This window comes from Catharus ustulatus, chromosome 5 (genome assembly GCF_009819885.2).
Source record: "Catharus ustulatus isolate bCatUst1 chromosome 5, bCatUst1.pri.v2, whole genome shotgun sequence".
In the NCBI taxonomy this organism is placed as follows: Eukaryota; Metazoa; Chordata; class Aves; order Passeriformes; family Turdidae; genus Catharus; species Catharus ustulatus.
Genome location: NC_046225.1, coordinates 76,384,598 through 76,402,304, shown reverse-complemented (window position 1 = coordinate 76,402,304; position 17,707 = coordinate 76,384,598). Strand labels below are relative to the sequence as shown.

The 17,707-nt window shown below is 54.8% G+C and overlaps 1 protein-coding gene across 1 annotated transcript; it reads right to left on the bottom strand.

Moving 5' to 3' along the window:
• Positions 1-30: 30 nt before the first annotated feature.
• ALMS1 (ALMS1 centrosome and basal body associated protein) lies at positions 31-17,165 on the bottom strand. Its single transcript, XM_033061257.1, has 9 exons — positions 16,417-17,165; positions 13,174-13,288; positions 10,994-11,188; positions 8,666-8,880; positions 7,752-7,889; positions 7,622-7,700; positions 7,106-7,166; positions 3,918-4,017; positions 31-434 (listed from the first exon to the last, which is right to left on the bottom strand). The coding sequence occupies exons 1-9, from the start codon at positions 17,086-17,088 to the stop codon at positions 390-392; spliced, it is 1,620 nt and encodes a 539-aa protein (XP_032917148.1). The 5' UTR covers positions 17,089-17,165; the 3' UTR covers positions 31-389.
• Between the last annotated feature and the right edge of the window lie 542 nt (positions 17,166-17,707).

Below are 17,707 nucleotides of genomic sequence, written 5' to 3'. Positions count from 1 at the left end.
AGCCCTGCTCCCTGCACACACACAGCTCTGTTACAGCTCAGCTCTTTTATTCAGGTACAAAACACAACAAGTGGATTTGCTACATTGAGACAGGAATTAAAAAAATAAAAAACAATCCTTGTTAAAACCCGTTGAAAATAAAGATATAAAACTGCTATTCCAATCAGGGAGTTATAAATACACCATGACCCAACTTTTTCCAGACTCTGTTTCCTCTGGAAGTGCCTAACACCACTATAAAACCCCAGCTATTTATTTAAAGCCCTGACCCACCCCCAGAGCAGCGATTCTCACACAGGGCAGGGTTAATTAGCACAAAAGGAGCCATTAGCACCACGTGGGGCTGCAGAATCATTTACTGCCTCCCCTGGCCAGCCTGGCTGCAGGGCTCAGCTCCAGGACACCTTCTTGCCCAGGACACGGTTGGTGATTTTCTGAAAGGGAAAACAAAGGGCACAGGTGAGTTTTAGTGCTTGGGAAATGAAAAATGCTGAGCACAGATTGCTGTGGAATCCCAGAGTTTGGGCCACTCAACCCCATCCCACTGTCCCAGCCTGGCATCAGGGGGCAATAAACACCCCAAAATGGGGATTTACCCTTCAGCACAATTCAAACAGCTCAGCTCTGCTCACTGAGAGCAGCAGGACATCCCTGTGCTGGCTGCAGGGCCATGGGCAGGACACCAGACATCAACCCATGCCATAAATAATCCTTGGGGCTGGCTGAGGCTCCCTCAGGCACACATCCCCAGCCCTGAGAGCCCCAGGCTGGGATGGAGCAGGAAAATCCCCAGGAAAAGCAGCAGAGCTCCAGGGAACAGGCACAGGGAGAGTGCAAGGCACAGATTTATTTCCACCAAAAACCATGGAATAAACCAGGACTTCTTGAGGGAGGGATGAGCCAGGGCTGGGGAAAACTGAACCCAAAACAGGGGAAAATCTGAACAGAGAACAGGGGAAATCTGAACAATCCTGAACCCAGAACAAAGGGAAACCTGAACAGAGAACAGGGAAATCTGAACAATCCTGAACTCAGAACAGGGGAAATCTGAACCCAAAACAGGGGAAAATCTGAACAGAGAACAGGGGAAATCTGAATCCAGAAGAGAGGGAAACCTGAACAGAGAACAGGGGAAATCTGAACAATCCTGAACTCAGAACAGGGGAAATCTGAACCCAGAACAGAGGGAAACCTGAACCCAGAACAGAGGGAAACCTGAACCCAGAACAGAGGGAAACCTGAACCCAGAACAGAGGGAAACCTGAACAATCCTGAACCCAAAACAGAGGGAAATCTGAATCCAGAAATCTGAACCCAGAAGAGGGAATCTGAACCCAGAAGAGGAAATCTGAACCCAGGACAGGGAATGTGCACAGTCCTGACCACAGAACAGCCACTTACAAACTGCCCACCAGGATGGAAATGCCTGCTGGTGGCTGGTAAAGAACCAGAGCACAGCAGACCCAGCCCACATCCCCTGGTCTGTGAGCCCTGCATCCAGGAGGGCTCTCAGGTCCCTTCCAGCCCCAGTGGTTCCAGAACCTTCCCCCAGAGCTCAGAGCCTCCAGGGCAGCCTGGCAGCCCCAGAGCTGCTGCTTTCCCTTTGGGGCAGTGACACCTGCTGGTCCCTGCCTGCTCAGGACATCCCATCCCTGCAGAGAGCCAAAAAATCCAAAAACGCTCAGGCTCAGGGCACAGAGGGAGGTGTTGGCCTCTCCCTGCTGCTCCCTTTGGGGAGCTCTCCCCATTTACTGGGATCACAAACTCACTGCACCTCAGCAGTGGGGCCAGTCTGCATCTGCTGGACTCACAGAATCCATTCCCACTTCAGTGGGGCTGGCACTTCTGATTGCTGCTGCCCTCAGAGCAGGACCTGCTCCCTCTAAAGTGTGCAGAATGCCAGGGCACTGCCCATGCCCTGCTCTGACTGGGATGATGTTATGCTCTATTTGAAATTAAAAGTGCAAGAGCCAAGGGCTGCTGGGGCAGGACATCAGCCCAGATCCACGTGCACCCTCTGATAAAAACAACTTTGCCAGAAGTACTGAACAATTTCACAGATTAGGGAGGGCTGGGCACTCCAGCCCAGGGATTTTCATGGTTCCAGCTCTAGGTGGGCCCATGTTGTTCCCCCCTCACTCAGTGCCAACAAAACTTCTCATTATTCTCTTTTCACCTCAGTGAGCTGCCCCAAACTGTCACAGAAATGTCCTGAAGGCAGCCCTGGCAGCCCTGCCCTTCCCAGAGCCCTGCAGGGATATCTGCAGATTTTATTCACATATATTCACTGATTTGGGGTCTTGTTTTGACTCAAACTCAGCTGCCTCTCAGCCTGGACACAGGGATTGTCCCTCACTGGATTTTCACCTCCATGGAGCTCTTGAGCAGCTCCTTCCTCCCCCAGAGCTCTGTCTCATCTTTGGAGTCATTCCAGGAAATCCTGGTTGGTTTTTCAGGCACGAGGAGCTCACTGCTGCTCCCCCCCATCCTCACCCCTGATCTCCAGCTCCCCTCAGTGCTTTCCTGCTCCAGCAGGGAGAACTCCAGCACTGGGAGGATTTACTGCCAGGAATCACCACCTCCCTGCCAGCCAGACCCAGATTTATGCACACATAAATCCTCTTCCCTCCCTGCTCCCAGCTCCCTCTGCACTCCAAGTGACTGCCAGAACTCATTCATTAACCACCCAAACTTTACTGTACCAGCATCTGGAATTCTCAAACCAGGGGAAAAAAGTCCTGAAAATACCCAGCCCAAGTAGAGCAGCAAATTAAAGGCTTTAAATTCCCCAAATTAGAGCAGGAAGATGTTCTGGAGAATCCAATGACTGCTGTTCCCAACAAATACCCAAACAGCCAAGCCTATTATTCCAGCTCTGGATTGCTCCAGGAAAGGAGTTCAACACTAAAACTGAAGTGCAGGTTTAAGATCCAGAGTTAAAAGAAGGCCAGTTTTAGTTCCACTGATTCTGGTCTGTCCCTGAGCTTCCCAGACTGGGGTCCTGTTTTAGTTCCAGTGATTCTGGTTTGTCCCTGAGCTCCCCAGACTGGGGTCCTGTTTTAGTTCCACTGATTCTGGTTTGTTCCTGAGCTCCCCAGACTGGGGTCCTGTTTTAGTTCCACTGATTCTGGTTTGTTCCTGAGCTTCCCAGACTGGGGTCCTGTTTTAGTTCCAGTGATTCTGGTCTGACCCTGAGCTCCCCAGACTGGGGTCCTGGCTGCTCCAGTGCTGGCCCAAGAGAAACTGAAATCAGAGTTAACTGGGCAGCACTGCCAGCTTTACACTGCACTAAGGATAATCCAGGCTTGGTTAGGCATGGCTGGGAATTCCCTGAGCCAAACCCAGCACCTGAACATCTCTGAGCTCCCTGAGCCCAGTGTAACCATCTCCAGAGAGAAAATCCTGATGGACATGAACAGCCATGAGCTGAACTCTCTGAGCTCCCTGAGCCCAGAGTAACCATCTCCAGAGAGAGAAAATCCTGATGGACACAAACTGAGCCATGAGCTGAACATCTCTGAGCCCCCTGAGCCCAGTGTAACTATCTCCAGAGAGAAAATCCTGATGGATGTGAACAGCCATGAGCTGAACATCTCTGAGCCCCCTGAGCCCAGAGTAACCATCTCCAGAGAAAATCCTGGTGGACATGAACTGAGCCATGAGCTGAACATCTCTGAGCCCCCTGAACTGAGTGTAACCATCTCCAGAGAGAAAATCCTGGTGGACACGAACTGAGCCATGAGCTGAACATCTCTGAGCCCCCTGGACTGCTGAGCAGGGCTAACACTGCCTGCTGACAGCCATGGCACTGTGAGCTGTGTGTAAATAAATACCCATGAATTTCAGATGTGTGAATAAAGACCTGGCCGTTCTGCACAAGAGCAGATCTGTCCATGCCCACTGCCCCAGGCACTCACAGTTTTGTAGAGCTGAGCCCTCAGGCGGTAGGAGCTGTACTCCAGCCTCCTCTGCTCCTCCTCCCTCTTCCTCCTCACCTCGGGGAGCTGCTCGTAGATCCTGCAGTGGGGGAAAGGCACAGAGGGTGATTGGGAACTGCCTGATCCTGAAACCACACCCTGTGCTCATCCCCACCCTCCCCAGGGGCTGCTGGACACACAATCCACACCCTGTGCTCATCCCCACCCTCCCCAGGGGCTGCTGGACACACAATCCACACCCTGTGCTCATCCCCACCCTCCCCAGGGGCTGCTGGACACACAATCCACACCCTGTGCTCATCCCCACCCTCCCCAGGGGCTGCTGGACACACAATCCACACCCTGTGCTCATCCCCACCCTCCCCAGGGGCTGCTGGACACAAAATCCACACCCTGTGCTCATCCCCACCTTCCCCAGGGGCTGCTGGACACACAATCCACACCCTGTGCTCATCCCCACCCTCCCCAGGGGCTGCTGGACACACAATCCACACCCTGTGCTCATCCCCACCTTCCCCAGGGGCTGCTGGACACACAATCCACACCCTGTGCTCATCCCCACCTTCCCCAGGGGCTGCTGGACACACAATCCACACCCTGTGCTCATCCCCACCCTCCCCAGGGGCTGCTGGACACAAAATCCACACCCTGTGCTCATCCCCACCTTCCTCAGGGGCTGCTGGACACACAATCCACACCCTGTGCTCATCCCCACCTTCCCCAGCTGGCCACACAATCCACACCCTGTGCTCATCCCCACCTTCCTCAGGGGCTGCTGGACACACAAACCACACCCTGTGCTCATCCCCACCCTCCCCAGGGGCTGCTGGACACACAATCCACACCCTGTGCTCATCCCCACCTTCCCCAGGGGCTGCTGGACACAAAATCCACACCCTGTGCTCATCCCCATCCTCCCCAGGGGCTGCTGGACACACAAACCACACCCTGTGCTCATCCCCACCCTCCCCAGGGGCTGCTGGACACAAAATCCACACCCTGTGCTCATCCCCACCTTCCTCAGGGGCTGCTGGACACAAAATCCACACCCTGTGCTCATCCCCACCTTCCTCAGAGGCTGCTGGACACACAATCCACAGCCTGTGCTCATCCCCACCCTCCCCAGGGGCTGCTGGACACACAATCCACACCCTGTGCTCATCCCCACCTTCCTCAGCTGGACACACAATCCACACCCTGTGCTCATCCCCACCCTCCCCAGGGGCTGCTGGACACAAAATCCACACCCTGTGCTCATCCCCACCTTCCTCAGGGGCTGCTGGACACACAATCCACACCCTGTGCTCATCCCCACCTTCCTCAGGGGCTGCTGGACACACAATCCACACCCTGTGCTCATCCCCACCCTCCCCAGGGGCTGCTGGACACACAAACCACACCCTGTGCTCATCCCCACCTTCCCCAGGGGCTGCTGGACACACAATCCACACCCTGTGCTCATCTCCACCTTCCTCAGCTGGACACACAATCCACACCCTGTGCTCATCCCCACCTTCCCCAGGGGCTGCTGGACACACAATCCACACCCTGTGCTCATCCCCACCCTCCCCAGGGGCTGCTGGACACACAATCCACACCCTGTGCTCATCCCCACCTTCCTCAGGGGCTGCTGGACACACAATCCACACCCTGTGCTCATCCCCACCTTCCCCAGGGGCTGCTGGACACACAAACCACACCCTGTGCTCATCCCCACCTTCCCCAGGGGCTGCTGGACACACAAACCACACCCTGTGCTCATCCCCACCTTCCCCAGGCACATCCCTGACAAATGTGTTTGGAGTTTGCTGGTGTCCCACTGGGAAAACTGGAATATTGGGAATTCCTGCATCCAGGATGCCTCCCTCACCCCGGGAATAGAAATAGAATAGGAAGAGGAATAGAATAGAATAAAATGGAATAGAAAAAGGAATGGAATAGAATAGAATAAAATGGAATAGAAAAAGGAATAGAATAGAATAGAAAAAGGAATAGAATGGAATAGAAAAAGGAATGGAATAGAAAAAGGAATAGAATAGAATAGAAAAAGGAATAGAATAGAATAGAATGAAATAGAAAAAGGAACAGAATAGAACAGAACAGAACAGAACAGAATAGAATAGAATAGAATAGAATAGAATAGAATAGAATAGAATAGAATAGAATAGAATAGAAAAAGGAATGGAATAGAAATAGCAATGGAATAGAAATAGGAATAGAAATAGGAATAGAATAGAATAAGAAATAGAAATAAAATAGAATAGAATAGAATGAGAAATAGAATGAGAAAAAGAATAGAATAAGAAATAGAATTAGTGGAATCCTGGAATGGTTTGGGTTGCAAGGCCCTCCCAGCCCATCCAGTGCCACCCCTACCACGGGCAGGGACACCTTCCCCAGACACCCTAAGAATACTTTAAAATGCTAAAAATCATTTAAATGTATGACCAAAATCGTTCAAATAATTAAAAACCATCAAGGGGGTTATTTGTGATTATTTCCAGGGATTGAGGCTCTGCCCCAGCACTTCCCACCCCATTCCCAGCAAAATCCACGTGCAGCACCTCCCCTTCTCACCATCCCTGCCCACCCCCTCTGCAGGAATTCCCCTTCTCACCATCCCTGCCCATCCCCTCTGCAGGAATTCCCCTTCTCACCATTCCTGCCCACCCCCTCTGCAGCACTGCCCCTCCAAGGGCAAATCCCCAGTGCTGGGCACTGCACACATCAACCACTGCCCTAAAAACAACACAAAACCTCTCCTAAGGTGGCTTTTCCAAGGGTCAGGGTCTCTGTATTCCCTTGGGGTGGTTATTGCTTCCTTTGGGGGAGATGCTGCCTCACTGCTGCCCCAATTACCCAATTGTTAATTGGGAACTCCCTCAGCTGCCCCCAGCCCAGCCCAGTCCCCTCCCTGTGGGACCCAGGCTGCTGTGGGTGCCTGACACTGCAGCATCCTCAGGTCCAGCTGCAGAAATCCCTTTCCCAAAATGATTTTGGGTCCTGGAATTTCTGGCTGGGCCATTTCTCCCTCTGATGAGGCCCCTGCATTTCTCACTGGGAAAGCTGAATTATTTACACACCCATTCTGTGACTGCAGCCAGGATCCAGAGCTCCTCCCCACCCAGGGCACTGACCCACCCAAAACAAAACTCCCTGAACTTTACCTTTTAGACCTTTCAAACATCTCCCTCTTGGGAATTGCTCTTCTTTCTTTCACCAGGAAACCTGAAGGGAAAATTTTGAGAGAAGGGAACGATGAGTTTGCTACTGCCACCAAGTGAGTGAGTCCTTTGTAAGCTTCAGAGAAGCTTTTACAAAAAATTCTGTGTAAGATCTTACAGACAACAGAGTCAAATAACGAGAAATACATCATAGAAATTTATTTCTTTGTGAGAAATAAATAAGAAAAAAATAGAAAAAAATTAGGAAAAAAAAGGAAAAATAAAATAAGGAAAAAATAAGAAAAAAATAAGAAAAAAATAAGAAAAAAATAAGAAAAAAATAAGAAAAAAATAAGAAAAAAATAAGAAAAAAAAGGAAAAAATAAGGAAAAAATAAGGAAAAAATAAGGAAAAAATAAGGAAAAAATAAGGAAAAAAAAAGAAAAAGATAAGAAAAAAAAAAGAAACAAATACACCCTGCAGCCTAACGTGGAGAATTCAGAGCAGAGCCCTGAGTACCTCGGCTGGACACCAGGTGAGTCTCACTCCTGCTCTCCTTCCTCTTCCCTGCAGGCTGCAGCAGCTCTTGGGCTGGCAGCAGCTGTTGCAGCTGTTCCCTCTGGGCTGGCAGCAGTTGTCCCAGTTGTCCCAGCTGTTCCCTCTGGGCTGGCCCCAGCTGTCCCAGCTGCTCCCTGTGCAGCCTCCTCTGCTCCCTGAGCAGCCGCAGGTGCCGCAGGCGCTGCCCCGAGCGCGAGATGAAATCGGGGCGGTGCAGGGCCAGCGCCTCCTGGGGGGACACAGACACAGCCTGGGGCTGCCACTGGGGCTCCTACAACCACCCAAACCACACAGACACGGCCTGGGGCTGCCACTGGGGCTGCCACAACCACCCAAACCACACAGACACAGCCTGGGGCTGGCACTAGGTCTGCCACTGCAGGGACAAACCATCCAAACCACACAGACACAGCCTGGGGCTGCCACCAGGGCTGCCACTGCAGGGACACCCAAACCCTCCTCACAGACACAGCCTGCAGGTGTCACCGGGGCTGCCACTGCAGGGACAAACCACCCAAACCCTCCAAACCATCCCCACAGACCCCAAAAACCCCAGCACAACCGTGGGTGTAATGGAAAACTGCTGTCCTTAACCTGGGTTAACAATGTGGAAATTAACTGGCCAGAAAGGACAACAACTACAATAATAACAAATAATAAAATCTCATTCTGATCCCATGCTCTGGACACAAGTGTGGTGGGATGCTCTGCCAGCTGCATCCCTCTGGCTCCTGCAGCCCAGCATTTAATCCCTGCAGCACCAGACCAGTCAAATACTGGGGAAATGAACTGGGGAAGTGTTCTGGGGAAAGGCAGACTGCCACAATTCCCTGAGTGCCACAACTCCCTGAGTGCCACAATCCCTGAGTGCCACAGCTCCCTGAGTGCCACAATCCCTGAGTGCCACAATTCCCTGAGTGCCACAATCCCTGAGTGCCACAATCCCTGAGTGCCACAATTCCCTGAGTGCCACAGTCCCCTGAGTGCCACAATCCCTGCCCTCACCTGCAGTGTCAGCTTCCCCAGGGGCTGCCCCAGCCCCCTGGCAGCCCCCTGGGCCCTGCTGGGCTGCTGCTCCCAGTTCCTCTCCCTCAGGGGCTCTCTCCAGGGCTGGGTGCTGCCCCAGGGCTCAAACCAGGCTGGCCCAGCAATGGCACTGCCTTGGTTTTCTTTCCTTGATTCACATTTCAGGTCCTCAGCCTGGACAAGCCACGGGGTCCCTGTCAAAGGAGCAGGAAGAGAAAGGTTTGAGACAATTCCTGTGCCTGCTGTGCATCCCAGTCATGGTCCTGGAGCAAGCCCAGAGAGCTGGGAGGGGACACAGCCAGGAGAGGGGACCCCAGCTGACCCAAGGGGTGCCCAGATTGTGGGCAGAGAGCTGGGGAAGAGGAGCACTGGGAATGATGGGGTAACTGGGAATGATGGGGGGGAACTGGGAGTGATGGGGGGGAGCACTGGGAGTGATGGGGGAACACTGGGAGTGATGGGGGGAGCACTGGGAGTGATGGGGGAGCACTGGGAGTGATGGGGGGAACTGGGAGTGATGGGGGGAGCACTGGGAATGATGGGGGAGCACTGGGAGTGATGGGGGGGAGCACTGGGAGTGATGGGGGAGCACTGGGAGTGATGGGGGGAACACTGGGAGTGATGGGGGGGAACACTGGGAGTGATGGGGGGGAACACTGGGAGTGATGGGGGGGAACACTGGGAGTGATGGGGGGAACACTGGGAGTGATGGGGGAGCACTGGGAGTGATGGGGGGGAACACTGGGAATGATGGGGGAACACTGGGAGTGATGGGGGGAACACTGGGAATGATGGGGGAACACTGGGAGTGATGGGGGGGAACACTGGGAATGATGGGGGGAGCACTGGGAGTGATGGGGGGAACACTGGGAGTGATGGGGGAGCACTGGGAGTGATGGGGGGGGAGCACTGGGAGTGATGGGGGGAACTGGGAATGATGGGGGAGCACTGGGAATGATGGGGGGGAACACTGGGAGTGATGGGGGGGAACACTGGGAATGATGGGGGAGCACTGGGAGTGATGGGGGAACACTGGGAGTGATGGGGGGGAGCACTGGGAGTGATGGGGGGGAACACTGGGAGTGATGGGGAGAACACTGGGAGTGATGGGGGGAACTGGGAGTGATGGGGGGGAACTGGGAGTGATGGGGGAACACTGGGAATGATGGGGGAACACTGGGAATGATGGGGGAGCACTGGGAGTGATGGGGGGGAGCGCTGGGAGTGATGGGGGGAGCACTGGGAGTGATGGAGGGGAACTGGGAGTGATGGGGGAGCCCTGGGAGTGATTTAAGGTGGGATTTAAGGTCCCTCCCAACCCAAACATTCCAGGATTGTCCCAGAGCAGAAGGAATTCCTGCTGTGCCCTTGTTGTTTTTCCTCTCCCTGTTCACCTGTCCCTGCCCCAGCCCAGTGTCCCCTCACTGCCACCCTGCCCATCCTGTCCCACATCCCCTGGGAAGGGAAGGACCAGGGGGCTCAGGGGCAGCAGAACCCCAGCAGTGCCCAGGTGTGCAGACAAACCCCAGGTGAATTCCACTGGGAATCCCACAGGGAAACACCTGGGGCAGGTTCAAGAGAACGCCTTCCCCAGGTGTCCCAGTACCAGCCAGTCTTTATCAAAACCTCACTTCTGAAAAGCCCAGAATTGCTCATTTCCCAGCAATCCCACATTTTTCAGGAGCCTCTCTGCTGGCCTCCCTGTGGCTCTGGATCCATTTTTTGGAAGATCAAATGCTTCCCATGTCCCAAATGCTCAATGTGTCTCCAGGAACTCAGCTACTCACAGTTTACACACACAATGATGTGAGTGCATCAGCTGTGGTCTGAGCAGATATTCTGAATTTTCCAAATTAAACCCTCATGAGAGGGAACCATCAGTCCCCACAACAACAACAGTGATGAGTAAGGGAAATATTTTTAAACATTTAATTGTGAAGAGTGGCAGGAATTTAAGAGACAAAAAAAAATTTAAAAATTAAAAAGTTAGGAGACTCCAGCAGCAGCCTAAAAATGCAACTTTCAAAACCAGTTGAGTTCTTCCCAATTTTCACTCTGGAAAAATCTCCTGGGAAACCTCAGGGCATGAGACACCAAGGACCAGTTGTGACCAGCACTGAGAGTTTAACAGGAGGTTTTGTATCCCAGAAATTAACATTAAATACCTACAAGATTCCCAGCTCTGTGTTTTGTTTATTCCTCCCCTGTGTGTAACAGCCATTTCCTGCCTGCACATGGCCCCAGGGCCTGGCAGGGTTGGGCTGGGCTCTCATTAAATCAGGCAGGGACAGCCCAGGGGGTGCTGACCTTGCTGGAAGTGCAGCCTGCTCCTCCTTGTCCTCTGTCTGTCCGTGCCCTGCTGTGCCCAGGGCTGCTGCCAGCCTCCTGCTGGCCCCTCCTGGCACGGCCCTGGGGGCTCCTGGCTGCTCCTGGGCGTGGGGAACGTCACCCCAACGTCCCTTGTGTTCCTCCTGGTGGCACTGCTGACGATCTCCAGGGGTCCTGGAAGGGCAGCAAGGCAGGGACAGTTCACTGTGTGTGTCAGGGCAGGGACAGGGACAGGGACAGCTCACTGTGTGTGCCAGGACAGGGACAGGGACAGCTCACTGTGTGTGCCAGGACAGGGACAGGGACAGCTCACTGTGTGTGTCAGGGCAGGGACAGGGACAGCTCACTGTGTGTGTCAGGGCAGGGACAGGGACAGCTCACTGTGTGTGCCAGGACAGGGACAGGGACAGCTCACTGTGTGTGCCAGGACAGGGACAGCTCACTGTGTGTGCCAGGACAGGGACAGGGACAGGGACAGCTCACTGTGTGTGCCAGGACAGGGACAGGGACAGGGACAGCTCACTGTGTGTGCCAGGACAGGGACAGTTCACTGTGTGTGCCAGGACAGGGACAGGGACAGGGACAGCTCACTGTGTGTGCCAGGACAGGGAGAGCTCACTGTGTGTGCCAGGACAGGGACAGGGACAGCTCACTGTGTGTGCAGGACAGGGACAGGGACAGCTCACTGTGTGTGCCAGGACAGGGACAGGGACAGGGACAGCTCACTGTGTGTGCCAGGACAGGGACAGGGACAGGGACAGCTCACTGTGTGTGCCAGGACAGGGACAGGGACAGCTCACTGTGTGTGCCAGGACAGGGACAGGGACAGGGACAGCTCACTGTGTGTGCCAGGACAGGGACAGGGACAGCTCACTGTGTGTGCCAGGACAGGGACAGGGACAGCTCACTGTGTGTGTCAGGGCAGGGACAGGGACAGGGACAGCTCACTGTGTGTGCCAGGACAGGGACAGGGACAGGGACAGCTCACTGTGTGTGTCAGGACAGGGACAGGGACAGCTCACTGTGTGTGCCAGGACAGGGACAGGGACAGCTCACTGTGTGTGCCAGGACAGGGACAGGGACAGGGACAGGGACAGCTCACTGTGTGTGCCAGGACAGGGACAGGGACAGGGACAGCTCACTGTGTGTGCCAGGGCAGGGACAGGGACAGGGACAGCTCACCCTGTGTGCCAGGGCAGGGACAGGGACAGCTCACCCTGTGTGCCAGGGCACAGCTCACCCCATTTTCCAGGGCAGGGACAGCCCCCATTCCAACCCAGAGGGAAAAATCCCTTTCCTCACCCACCTCCAAACCAAAACCTTTTCCATTCCCACTTCCCCAAACCAAGGGGAGCTTCCAGTGCTTCAGGATTGTTACTGAGTGCAATTATAAACCAAGTACCCCAAGCAAAATCTGCATTTATCTGGGGGTGGGAATTCAACTGGAATTAACTGTGCCCTATGAAAATCCTTCCCTGAGCCAATCTGCTTGCACACCAGCAGTAATAAATAAATAATTGCTGTATCTGATGAATAAACCAAGGCCATTACTCAATGTGATGATGGGGAGTTGGCGTGGAAATGAAAGCAATGAAGGAACTGCTAATTGCCACCAGAAAAAATCCCAACTGCAGAACTGCACCAGGCCAGGAGCAGCTCAGACTGAAATAGAATTTAACACCCAAAATACTCCCAGGAAGAACACAGAACACTGCACTGCCTTCTGAAATAGCATATGCCTACAAAAGCCATTCTGGGAGGAACAGATGCCTTGGGAAAAAACAACAGATAAAAAAAGGCAGCTCACCTTTCCACTGAAACAGAGCTGGGGTTAAACAACTCCCCAGAGAGAAAATGGTTAATAACTGGTTATCAGAGCAGCCCAGATGTTCCCTGAGCACAGCACCCTGCTCTGAGTGCACTGGAGAGATCTGGGCAGTGCAGACCCACAGCACAAACCCACAGGAGGGGCTGCAGGGCAGGGCAGGGCAGGGTAGGGCAGGGCAGGGCAGCCCAGGGAATTGCAGCCCAGGGAATTGCAGCCCAGGCAATTGCAGCCCAGGGAATTGCAGCCCAGGCAATTGCTGCCCAGGGAATTGCTGCCCAGGGAATTGCAGCCCAGGGAATTGCAGCCCAGGGAATTGCAGCCCAGGGCTCACCTGCCTGGATCCCCTTGCTCAGCATCCGCGCGCGGCGCTTGTGGCTCAGGGCAGAGCTGGGCCCCCAGGAGCTGCTGCTGGCACCGGTGGAGTCCCAGGAGAAGGGCATGGTGCTCTGCAACAACAGCCAAGAGAACAGAAACCCCTGGAATCACAACCAGAATGAGCAGAGAACAGACACAATTCAAACAGCACAATTTCAGCACTGCCCTTCCCCTGCTGAGCTTTTCTAACCTGCTGTCATTAGTGCTGTACCCACTGTTCTGTGCCACTGCTCCCACACAACCCAGCCCTGGCTCCAGGGGCACCTCCAGCAGCCTGGGTTTGTGGGAAAAACACATTTCTGAGCTTTATAAAAACCACATCACTGCTGTGGGGAGAGCCTGGGATCAGCCAGGGCAGCCCTGGGCATCCTCCAGCTCAGCTGGAGGGAGAGCTCAGAGCCCCTTGCAGGGCCTGGAGGGCTCAGGAGAGCTGGGAATGCTCCCCTGGAGAAGGGAAAATGCCAGGGAATGCTCAGAGTCCCTGCAGGGGCTCCAGGAGAGCTGGAGAGGGACTGGGGACAAGGGCTGGAGGGACAGGACACAGGGAATGGCTTCACTGGGAAAGGGGAGATTGGGCTGGGATCTGGGCAAGGAATTCCTGCCTTGGGAAGCAAAATCCTTGCAAAGCACAGGGAGCTCCCTCAGCCTGTGATCCCCACCACAGAATCCTGCAGGAGAAGCTGAGCTCAGTGAAGGGGCAGAGGGACAAGGGGAGCCTCACACCCCCAGCCAGCTGTGAGCTGCAGGGCTGAGCTCTCCCATTAACTCCAATTAATAAATTTAAATAGCAGGAATCCTGTCCCTTGGCTCTGTGACCTCCAAGGACCTGGCAGCACCCCCAGCCCCAGCCCTAATTACAGAACTCCCCTCTGCACAGCAATTAGGGATCTGGAGAAAATGAACTGGTGTGCTGTGAGTAACCCCCCACACCCAGCATGGAAACCTCTCTATTCCCTCCCACTTCACCCCAAACTTCACCTCAATGCTAAAAGGTGCAGCTTTGACTCTCATAAACCTGGCTTTAATTTCCTGTAACTACCCCAGCTCCAGCAGAGATCCAGATTTTCTTCCAGAAAACAGAGCACGTGAACGTTTGGATTGTGAACGTGTGAATCTGAACGATGGGCTGGGCAAAAATGGAAAACCAGGGAAAAAAACCCCAAAATATCCCTGCTCGTGCAGCACTGAGCAGCAGCAGCACAGCACAGCCCTGAGCACTGCCAGGACATCCCAGTTGGGATGGGAACACTCCAGTTGGGAGGAGAATGTTCCAGTTGGGATGGGAACGTCCCAGTTGGGATGGGAATGTTCCAGTTGGGATGGGAAGGTCCCAGTTGGGATGGGAATGTTCCAGTTGGGATGGGAATGTTCCAGTTGGGATGGGAATGTTCCAGTTGGGAGGGGAATGTTCCAGTTGGGAGGGAAAGGTCCCAGTTGGGATGGGAGTGTCCCAGTTGGGATGGGAAGGTCCCAGTTGGGAGGGGAAGGTCCCAGTTGGGAGGGGAACACTCCAGTTGGGAGGGGAACACTCCAGTTGGGATGGGAGCGTCCCAGTTGGGAGGGGAAGGTCCCAGTTGGGAGGGGAAGGTCCCAGTTGGGAGGGGAAGGTCCCAGTTGGGATGGAAACACTCCAGTTGGGATGGGAAGGTCCCAGTTGGGAGGGGAAGGTCCCAGTTGGGAGGGGAATGTTCCAGTTGGGATGGGAATGTTCCAGTTGGGATGGAAACACTCCAGTTGGGAGGGGAATGTCCCAGTTGGGAGGGGAAGGTCCCAGTTGGGAGGGGAATGTTCCAGTTGGGATGGGAACACTCCAGTTGGGATGGGAATGTTCCAGTTGGGATGGGAATGTTCCAGTTGGGATGGGAATGTCCCAGTTGGGATGGGAGTGTCCCAGTTGGGATGGGAGTGTCCCAGTTGGGAAGGGAAGGTCCCAGTTGGGAGGGGAACACTCCAGTTGGGAAGGGAACATTCCAGTTGGGATGGGAACGTCCCAGTTGGGATGGGAACGTCCCAGTTGGGATGGGAACGTCCCAGTTGGGAAGGGAATGTCCCAGTTGGGAGGGGAATGTCCCAGTTGGGAGGGGAATGTCCCAGTTGGGAAGGGAATGTCCCAGTTGGGAAGGGAATGTCCCAGTTGGGAGGGGAATGTCCCAGTTGGGAGGGGAATGTTCCAGTTGTGATGGGAAGGTCCCAGTTGGGAGGGGAATGTCCCAGTTGGGAGGGCAATGTCCCAGTTGGGAGGGGAAGGTCCCAGTTGGGAGGGGAGGGTTCCAGTTGGGAGGGGAGGGTTCCAGTTGGGAGGGGAACACTCCAGTTGGGATGGGAACGTCCCAGTTGGGAGGGGAGGGTTCCAGTTGGGATGGGAACACTCCAGTTGGGATGGGAACGTCCCAGTTGGGAGGGGAAGGTCCCAGTTGGGAGGGGAAGGTCCCAGTTGGGATGGGAAGGTCCCAGTTGGGAGGGGAATGTCCCAGTTGGGATGGGAACGTCCCAGTTGGGAGGGGAAGGTCCCAGTTGGGAGGGGAGTGTCCCAGTTGGGAGGGGAGTGTCCCAGTTGGGAGGGGAGTGTCCCAGTTGGGATGGGGAATGTCCCAGTTGGGATGGGGAATGTCCCAGTTGGGATGGGGAATGTCCCAGTTGGGATGGGAAGGTCCCAGTTGGGAGGGGAAGGTCCCAGTTGGGAGGGGAAGGTCCCAGTTGGGAAGGGGATGTCCCAGTTGGGAGGGGAATCTCCCAGTTGAGATGGGAACATTCCAGTTGAGATGGGAACATTCCAGTTAAGAGGGAAAGGTCCCAGCTGGGATGGGAATTCCCTGCTCCCCATCCTTTATTTCTGCACCTGCTGCCAGGTGGCAGCTCCAAGATGGACTGGGGGAGAAAAAAAAACCCCTGGGATGGCTCTGGCAGCTATAAATATATATAAAAATATAGATAGATATAAACATAGATATAAACATAGATATAAATATAGATATAAATATAGATATAAATATAGATATATAAAAATATATATACACATATATATAATACATAAATATATATATAATACATAAATATATATAAAAATATAGATAAAAATATAGATCTATATAAAATATAGATATAAACAAGGCTCTCCTACAAAGTTTTCAGTGATCCCCAGGCAGCAGGGCCTGCCCAGCAGTGGGAATCCCAAGGACCCGTTCAGGTGAGCTCTTACCTGGCTCTGCCCCTCCCCAGGGCTCTCAGCAGCCCCCTGGGCACATCCCCCGCTGGCTGCTGCCCTCTCCTCGTCCCTCTTCTCTGAGCGCCTCCTCTGCTGCCTGATGGCCCTGTACAGCTGGGCCAGCCTTGGGGACAGCTTGGGGGACAGCTTGGGGGACAGCTTGGGGGACAGCTTGGGGGACAGCTTGGGGGACAGCTTGGGGGACAGCTGTGGGGCCAGCCCCAGGCGGTGGTGGCCAAAGGCCCGCAGCAGCCGGGCCGTGTCGATGGTGGATGGGGACAAGGAGCTGCTGTCCCCTGAGGCTGGGGACGTGTCCGGCCCTGCCAGGGTCCCTGTGTCCCAGCCTGAGGTGCTGCAGGTGCTGGGCTCCTCGCTCAGCCTCGTCTCTGAGGAGCCCTCACTGGGAACTGCCACGGGCTGCTGCTCCTGCAGAGCCCTGTCCAGGTTCTGAGTCACCCTGTGCCCTGTGCTGGGTTCTTCCAGAGCCCTGTCCAGGTTCTGGGTCATCCTGTGCCCTGATCTGGGCTCTTCCAGAGCCCTGTCCAGCTGCTGGGTCACCCTGTGTCCTGGTCTGTCTGTCCTGGGCTCTTCCAGAGCCCTGTCCAGGTTCTGGGTCACTCTGTGCCCCTGTCTCTGCTCCCTGAGCTCCTGCAGAGCCCTGTCCATCTCCTGGGCCACCCTGAGCCTGGCTCTGTCTGTCCTGGACTCTTCCAGAGCCCTGTCCACGTGCTGGGTCACCCTGTGTCCTGTCCTGGACTCTTCCAGAGCCCTGTCCATCTCCTTGCCCACCCTGTGCCCGGCTCTGTGTGCCCTGGGCTCTTCCAGGCTGGTTTTGCCATGGCTCTCCCCTGCTCTCTCTCCTCCTGGTGCTGCCCTGGGCTCGGTGCTGCTCCCAGCCCTGGCTTTTCCTGCCAGTGCCCCTCCTGGCTGTTCCCTGCCCTGCATTTCCTGCATTTCCTGCATTTCCTGCACTCCCTGCAGCCCCAGGCTGTGCCTGATGGGGCTCTGCAGGAGCCTGGCCAGGCGCTCCAGGCGCTCCACCAGGGACAGCTGCCCCTTGCTGCCCCAGCCCTGCTGCTGCTGCTGCCTCTGCAGGAACCTCAGCCACAGCTCATCCAGGCTGGCCCTGGGCTGGCTGCCCTGGCCCTGTGCCCTCCCCAGGCCCTGACCCAGCTCAGCTCTCTGCCCAGGGGGCTCAGGGGCACCCCCAGCAGCTCCTGGGAGCCCCATGGCAGCCCCATTCCCAGAGGGTGTGCTGGCACTCAGCTCCTCCTGCCTGCTCTCA